This window comes from Eufriesea mexicana, unplaced genomic scaffold, assembly GCF_001483705.2.
Source record: "Eufriesea mexicana isolate 0111107269 unplaced genomic scaffold, ASM148370v2 scaffold58, whole genome shotgun sequence".
Lineage (NCBI taxonomy): Eukaryota > Metazoa > Arthropoda > Insecta > Hymenoptera > Apidae > Eufriesea > Eufriesea mexicana.
In genome coordinates, this window is record NW_016908222.1 from 365,637 (window position 1) to 374,791 (window position 9,155).

Below are 9,155 nucleotides of genomic sequence, written 5' to 3' on the forward strand. Positions count from 1 at the left end.
ACCAGCTGTGAGTCATGCAGCTGCAACAGCATCGTCACCGTGCATTCCACAATTCTCTTCTCCGAAAGACCGCGAAATGCGAGACGAGCTTAAATTAGAATGCAGCCTAATTCGAGGATAGTATTACCCGCGCCAGGGTTATACGTGAATACGTACTCCGCTTAAACTATGTAATTGCATTCATCGTCGATCATAAAGTAGTTAGAAAGAACTTAAATCTGTCAACTTGAATCATCTAATTCCGAGTATCATAAATCTATAAATAGCTATTCTTTTCGTAGCAGCAACCGTTTCGTTTCCCCCGAGCTCCGATTTCAAAGAACAAACGTAACCTTACCTTTCGCCCTACGGGCAAGATGCGATATATTTTGCCTGAGCACTTTTAGCCACATTTTCGCTCCCTTCTGTTTACTCTCCAAATCCGACGTCCTGCTAGGACGGAGATCCTCCACCCCAAATGAAATGTCGGCTCCGATGATTCGACGCAGAATAAAAACGATTCACCGTCACCGACTGACGGTGTCTTCTTGCGTGCCGGTTACTTAACCTCACTTTTGCGATATTTATAATCTCGCGTGTACCGATAAAGTCGTGACTAATAACGATCGATAAACGTTAGATATAAATAACAAAGAGTACTCTGGAACAATATTATCAATAGTAGAAACGAACAATGCTCTCACACGAAATTGCTACGAGCGACAGACACTGATGCTAGAGAGGCGCGACCCTTTTATAGGCGGGACAACGATCACGTAGGCAAGTCGTTAGCTGCTCTACTACCAAGAGCGATAATATCGGCTTCAGGCCTTGGAACTTGTCTTGTTTACCAAGTAAAGACGTGTCGGCTCTTGCGTATTTTGACGAAACGCCGGCCAAACACTATAGGAATCAAACTCGGACACGCGACTCACTCCAAGATATGAACACGAACCGAACGTCTGGATGCACAACAAGCACTTTGACCGTTTGGCGGCATACGCTCCCGCTTAAACGATGGCAACGCTGTGAACAGTGCAAAGTGGCAACGAAGTGCGCGCGCAACATTTAGCGGTTAGGGAAAATTGAAAATTCTAATACCGCGTTTCATACGCAAAATATGATATTCTAAATTTAAAACGTCACATAGTTGGCTATAATTCGATATTTTAATGAACAACCTTTTTATATTTCGAATTATATCGATATATTTATGCATAACGTACAATGTATGCACATATTTCATACTACAGCAGACGATATAACTAATTCTGGTAGTAGCGTGCATATATATATATATATATATTCCCAAACGTATTTACGATTCTGTAAATAACAATGACAAAAGTATTTACAAATATTCTTGGCATAACATATTTGTAATAACTACAGATAAGATGCAATAAATATCGAAGTATTAGCTATCTGCTTACATTTTTGAAAATGTTCCATATAGTCAATAATCGATAAAAAATATAATTTTATCACTGATTTTCTCTCTACAAACAATTTCAACGAGATATATTTAATTTACTTTCAGCAAAATTTTTATTACCATATAACAGATATATTTCAGCGTAAATCTTCTGCTGTTTTCTTTTTTTCTTTCTTCCTTTTTATTTTAAGGTTATACCGAACGCGATCGTCAATTGCGATTTGATTATTATTTAAGCCATTGCATAAACGAGCCACTAAAAATACATAATCTTGGTGCATACATGAATTAAATAGCAGAGTTTCAAAGTACCGTAAGCGAAGCCATCGTAATGATATAAATATCAGAATTATCGCATGGTATATTTAGCTCGCAGACGTCGAAGCCGGTAAACAACAAACCACGATCTGACATGCGATTTCAAGACACATGGTTCACCGATTTGTTTTCTTTGCTTCTTCTTTTTTTTCCTTCTTAACAAGCCGCTAATGATCAGCGAAATAAAGAAGAAAGAAAAGAAAAAATAGATGGGAGTAAACTCATTTGAAAACCGCCCAAAGAAAGCGAAAACACGAGAGTCATTTAAGCCTGTGAATCTAGGTCGCGTGAGTTCACAAATTAGAAAATCTATCTCTACTTAATCGTTGTTGATAATTTATTGCCAGTGAAATTGGGACGGCAAACACAGCTCGAAATAGACTCTGTATTGTTTGCATATTCGATTATCGCGAACAGAAACGCAGAATCGGTTCTAACAACGGGACGGTGATAAAAGGATGAAAGACAGTGATTTTTCGCAAATGAACGAAAACTGTGTCGGTAACAAAACATATCCGGCGCTTATCAAACAGGTCGTTTTTAATGGATAAAACAACAGGCGTGCGAACAACGATAGAACAGGGTTGTTGAATGTCAATTTGCTGTTCAGAAGGTTACGCTCCCCTTTTGCACGACCTAACCCAGAGCCTAATCTACCTCAAGTGATGTACGTTAAGAACGAAATCGATCGTTCCCGCACGCGTGCGTACGTGTGCGTGGCCACGCACACCGCGTACTTGTTGCCGCTCTATTGAGCTCTTATTATAATTCTAACATAAAATTTTACGATAACGAGTTTGATCATACGTCCTCTGCAATCTGTAACGTTACCTCTAGTTACTGGTACATTCACTCGTCACCGAAACGAATGTCAAGAATAATCCATTGATGAATCGTAACATTTGCATTCTCGAAAACGTTATCAGGAAGTTGACGAATAATAATAATAATAAAAAAAAAAAAAAACAGGAAGCATGTGAAATTGCAGAAATGAAATGTGTCTATAGGATAAATTTCTTAACGTTATCAGTTATCATTTCCTGTTCGGAAGCATCCTCGTGGAGCCTTATCTATTTTATTCAACCGATTGCGGGCAAGAAACACAGAATATCTCTATAACGATAAACTACATTACTGTTTAAATTTGAGAAAAAGATCAGTTGCACCTTCTCTAGCTTGGGGTATGAGTCAACGACTGTCACTAAGCCGAATGACATAAAAGATAATGGTGTAAACTTGCTGTAAGATTTAACGGAAGAGGTATTCGCTGGTTTTAATGGAAAGAAGTTTAATATTCCAACCGAGCGAACATTCGACACATACGCATGCTAGATAGGAATCTCTCGTAAGAACCTCGATGCGTTATATTAAAGACAAATAGAAACGAGAAACTACTAGCATAGTAATTATACAACGAGAATTGCGACTTAGCCTCGAGACGGATCCGCGAAATCTAAATATGGACGTCTACTCTGCAACGATCCGCGGTTACGTTCCACCTGTTCTGGAACGTAATTTTAAACTGGAGGCTCGCCAATTTATCTTCGATTGTCACGCACGTCGGTGAAAAGCTTTTCCCTCGTCGTTCACGATAAACGGCTGACCGAAAGTTTATTTTCAAAGGGACTATCGTCTGTTCCAGAATGACTATATTACGTATGTTAACGAACGGCTGGATCGTTAAAGTTTCCCAGAAAACGATATCTGACAGATGATGGCAACAAGGACATGTCAAGATCATTTTTATTTCTCAACCATATTCTCTTTACGCTAGATACACAGACTTCGACCTTGATCTTATTGACGAGACTCGACTATGAGTTTCTTACAGTGCATTCGTAACCTCGAGTGACATTGCGTGGCAGGTCAATCAGATAGTCCTAAGTGCGTCTGCCATCCCAAAATGTAAAGACCGGAGAATATATGATTCAATCGTAGCATCTGATTCGATTGACTCGTCCTTTTCGTAGGAAAAACAGATTGTTCCACTGCGAAGAAAAGCGCCAGCGTAATAGAGGCAACTGTTCAATCACCTTTCATCGGGAAGGAACTCTCGCGATGGGTGTCGATGGCCTAGATTGAGACGCATCTGTTTAATTACAGTCATCGGGTCAACAATTACGCGGCAGGCCTGGATTGACGAGAAACGACGTTAATTACGCGAACAATGCCGATCTCGCCCACGTTTGTCAAGCGGCAAAGGGACCTCGTCGAATCGGCTATTACATATTTACATCGTGGACTACCTAAGCTTTCGATCAACGATACCACTCGTACAACGTATTGGACCACAATCGTTCAAACGCTAAAAAAAAGGAAAGAGATTAAAAAAAAGATTAATTAGTCACTCGATACACCGGCAATAAGACAGTTTACGTGAAATAATTCACTGCCTCGGATTCATTGCCTTGCCGGATTTTGTTTGAAATTAAAAGTAATTATCGAATAGCTGATAACTCACCAATCGAATCTCCGTTTTTCTTGCCAGCGTTGTTTTTATTTTTCTTGTTTTTAGGATAGATGTTACCGATCTTGCTCTGTCCACAACCCATCCTGCTCTTTTACGGTCCCGCGCTGCGATCACACTACTGCACTTTTCACTGACTCCGATTACTTTTCTTCTTCAGTTTTTCGTTGCACGCCGTTAATTATATTCCCGACACGAGTTTCGTTAGGGAAACGAAGAACGAACAGACATTTCTTCCCCGAAGCTAAACGTCTTTCTAACACGGAAGTATTATCTTCATAGAAAAAAGGATAGATATATCGAGACGGTTTGCGAAATTGTCCAAAATACGGGACTTTCTTTTTACCGTATCGTACGCGACACTTTATCCACAAATATTTGTATTAGGCAGCGAAAAAGTTTCTTTACATGTACATAGATATATTACATACAGAATATGTATATTCTGTTCCTACGTGTGTATGTATATATGTATATATATATACGCGATATATTTGCAATATGTATAATAATCGAAAATACGCGTTACGACTCGCGTACGACGCTTTGTATATACGTTTGTCAGAAATTTCTCAAAGCTCGTATAACTGGAGTGACAAGCTATGCGTGTATGCGTATACGTATATGTATGTGTGACAATTACGTGAGATCCCGAGAGATATGTATGTATGGCGCAAGAAATGAAAGCCAGAATTCTAAAGAACGCGGTGTGAGGACATTTTTTCGACAAATGAATCAACGTGTTCAGTCTTTTCGTGAGTCAGACGCGTGCGTTCCGTTAGATCGGAGATCGCGAGTAAATTCGTATCGACCTTCTTCTTCCTCTTCTTCTTCTTCTTCTTCTTCTTCTTCTTCTTCTTCTTCCTGTTGGAACAAATCCACCGGGATCTGTTACGTAGATTAATCGATTCCTTCTTCTCTCCCGATACGTTTCATCGACGATAAAGCGCGCGGACTAATTCCTCGATTGATTATTGATTATCACGTTCAGTCTTTTTGCACGACGTCTATCACCAGACGGCATAAAAGGAAAAACAGTCTTTCGGAAAAACGAACGATGTCCATACGAGAATTCGTCTTGTTCTTGGAAAGAACGATACACGGAAAGAAGGAACAGCTTGCTCGGGGCTCGTCCGCCCTGGCGCCCGCGACTTTGTCGTCTCTGGCTACCTGAGCCGAGGCACCCAATCCATTTTGCGCTTCCTGTTCGCTTTACCACCCCATCATTCGCGATCTATCATCTATCCCATGTCCAAAGCTGCCAGCCGAGCATTCTCCCTCGCTGTTACTCTACACATTCGTTCGCTCGTCGTTGTTATCCTCCAGGACGGACTTGTCGGCCGGAAAACGATACCACGATCGACTTTACCGATTCATCCAGTTCGATCCGCTGTTCGAACAAGCCCTCTTCTCCATCGTACGATCGAGCTACGCGAAAGAAGACTCGCTACCCTGCGGCCACCTTCGACCGCGAGAAGCACAGGGATGATACTTGGACGATAGGTGGTTTAAGAGCGTGGCTGGCACATGTTTCGGTTACAAGGACGAGCTGGCAAGGTCTCGAGACCACGCTGTTTATGGGCAACGGGTGTTCCAGTTTCTCCAGCGACGAATGTTGCTCGCCAGAGGTCAACAGACAAGCACATAGAATAATTCTTGGAAAAACGGAAGAAGATTAATGGCAATGGACAGACTCGATGCTGCTTGTACCAGAGACGAAGCTGACTGGAGCAGGGCCACCAGAGGGACGAGAATTTGTTCGAAACCCTCAGCCTTCTCCCTCCTTATCCTTCCGAGGTGAATGTCTTTTGCGGTCTGCTACGAAAATTCGATCATCGGTTTCGGGGCTGAAAAGAAACAAAATAAGACGGCAGTTAGGACGTTGCTATTCTAACGGTGGGAACGTGCGCTATAAACGCGAATAATTATATACTCGTTTAATGCGTTTACCGATAAGCTTAACTAGCTGCTGCGAGAAAAATAAAAAGCGAATACTGTTTGGCCGTTAACTCGAAAGAAAAACGTAGTCGAGCCATGATTTCTTTTTCTACGTCGAAAACGCTGCATTTTTCTATTTAAATATAGTCAAATATCGTCCAAAATACAGTTCTAGGATCAATCGGTTTATAAAGTGATTCGAATTTTAAAAGAGGTAATTTTTACGTAACACCGGACGCCCTAACGAATTATAAAACTCGAACGATCGATATTAACTTTGGCACGATATCTGTTGTGCTCCAGCTTTCAAGTGTCCGCATACACGCGCGTCTAAGAATGGAACGACACACGAAAAAGCCGCTAGTGTGAAATTTGTGCATCGTCACAGCAATATCGTGCTATCTGCCATAGATAAATTCAAAACGCGCGGTACGATCACTTTTCTTCGAAGGATCACAATTTTTCGTGTATCTCGAATGATATCGAATTACTTGTTGCTACCGTGAAGTACGCTCATTATCATTGAGTGTATAGTATATAGTTGTTCGACCACGCGAACGTTTCGGGTCGTACAGCAAACGATGGAAAATTCGAAATTCAAACGATGAAAGGAAAGTAACGACGCGATATGCAATGGCTGCACACTTCGCAATGATTACGGGAAGAAAGCATGTTTTTGTGTATCGATAATCGAATCAACGCACGATATTTCACACCGTTCGATTTATACGCGACGATTGCTTTCCAATTTCTCGGTCAATGTCGTTTCGTTCGATTCTTCGCTCCAACGAGATTAATTAATAGTGTATTATGCTACTGCAACGTTCCCTATTTGGTGAATAACGTCCTAAATAGGACGTATCGACTGACTTCGATTAATCGAATTCCGTGTTATTGCAATTATGTCGCTGGATAATCGATCGTCATCAATTTTCTTGCGAGCACGTTTTTTCGAATTCGTTAAGTTATTCGCGTGAGAAAGATATTTGAACGAAAAAGAATTCACTGCTTACCGAAAGTACGATAAATCGAAACAATATTTGGTCGAACAATCTGTCAATGTATAAATGCTTTGCACCAATATTCGGTTTCTGTTCAGCATAGAAATACACCACCTTTTTTAAACTATGCACCACGAGAATCATATTCGAAGAATATTAGAAAAATGAAAGATTTACTGGATTCACAAAGAACTCGAATAAACTTCGATCAATCGAACAAGTGATACTATTTTTGACTGATACATCGCGTTGAAATATCATATGAGAAAAATGAGAGGTAAACGTAGGTTATCCTCGGTTTTTTTGGGGGCTATTGTCACATGTGGACACTCATACGGAACGCGGTATAGAAAAACACAAGGGTCGTTTCTTCAAAGCAAATATCCACGCAATGTCGTTCCCCTTTGGAACGACATTACCCGAAATTCGATTCGAAGTCAACTAACCTCGTTTCACGCAGCAAAGCGATCGACCTCGATGTCCACCTGTTCACGTCGATCGTATATAAATGAGATTCTTCACTTATTCTGTAACTCGTATATACGTGTATGTACGCGAATATAATTTGCGTACCAATGTACGATGACAAAACGTAAAGAACGAAGAAACACAGACACTTGCACTACGAAGTTCCAGCATCGACTATTCAGCCGGTCGAGGCGCCAGCTGGATTTGCGCATGCGCGCTCCCTCCGTAATATCCCACATACATTCAACACACGGAACGAGTACTCACGCACTAGCATCGTTGATTCTAACCTCTACGTGCATGCGTGCTCGCTCGTAAGTGTATTCACCAACACTATCACCTTTTATTACATGCACAACGTGCATCTGCACACGTTTTATATATGAACTGATCGTATTCCTTTGTAGGGTGCGCTCACCCACACAAAGTCTAGATCATTCTTAGCATAAGAATATCTTTATGAAAAGCGAATTTCAGCACCGTTTGTCATCGTAAATTTTAGTTAAAAACGAACATGATATAATATACGTAACGATAGCAGATAAATACCGCACTATACATATATCGATATAAGACTATCGATACATCGTCACGTGTCTGTTCAATTCTATCGATCGATCGAATTACTTTAATTTTATTTTTAATTATATTATTAAGATCAGAAATTAGATTCTATCTTACGAATATTGTAAATATTGTTCGTGGATTAAATTAACAAGTGAGGAGTGAAGGGAAGAGGATTACTGGAACCTCGCGATGTCACGACCTTCCAACAGGGATTCTTGGTTTTCGTGATTGCATTTAGAAGCTGCCATTGTCGTCGTGGTACACGTGTACCTGCCGGATTAAATCATATTTAGACATTCTAAGACTGTTGTACGAAACGAAAAATAGAAATATCAAATCAAATAATTGTTAATTATTCTAATAATTGATCTAATATGGTACACCTATTTCATAAAATTACACAGAAATATTTTATTTTCACAAATATATAAATGTATACTTACATTAAAATATTAACTTAAAATAATGGAACAGAAACGTTGGGAAGAAGACAGCTGGTTCATACTTACGCAATTTTATTCGAAATGATTACCGAGAAAAGATTCATTTGCAATGGATTTCAATAAATTCACAACTCCTCGGATAAATTATGTACATAGTACCATTGTTTCAAATGCTAATCCACAGTTGTTTAAACTTAACGCGATATTTGATTCGAATGCAATTACATGGTACTTACGTATTGCTTTTCAAAGATCACCATATACGCTACACTACATAGAAGAGCATATCTAGGGCAGTGGTACTCATTGTTTTCTTTTAAGTGATCCTTGAAATAAAATTGCATTTTGATTCGATCGATAACATTTAATGTTTATTTATATAATCATCATTGATGATAAAATGCAATTTCGATGACGACAAATTTTCGAGTTTTTACTAACCTCGATTATGTTTTCAGATAATAGCATTAACGTCGATCAGTGAGTACATCTATTTGCTATATCGGAAAGCGTATAACTCCAAACGAAATAAATAACAC

The 9,155-nt window shown here is 39.7% G+C and overlaps 1 protein-coding gene across 2 annotated transcripts in view; it reads right to left on the reverse strand.

The window, feature by feature from the left end:
- tow (target of wingless) overlaps positions 1–7,768 on the reverse strand; it is a 35,023-nt gene extending 27,255 nt beyond the window's left edge. Inside the window, exons 1-2 of one of the 2 annotated variants that reach the window (XM_017909545.1) lie at positions 7,585–7,768; positions 4,194–6,046 (exon numbers count right to left, since the gene is read on the reverse strand). In XM_017909545.1, coding sequence (XP_017765034.1) covers positions 4,194–4,284 — 91 coding nt within the window. In that variant the 5' untranslated portion in view covers positions 4,285–6,046; positions 7,585–7,768. Of the gene's footprint in view, positions 1–337; positions 960–4,193; positions 6,047–7,584 lie in introns of those variants that run through there. The other variant, XM_017909555.1, reaches the window with a different exon arrangement.
- Between the last annotated feature and the right edge of the window lie 1,387 nt (positions 7,769–9,155).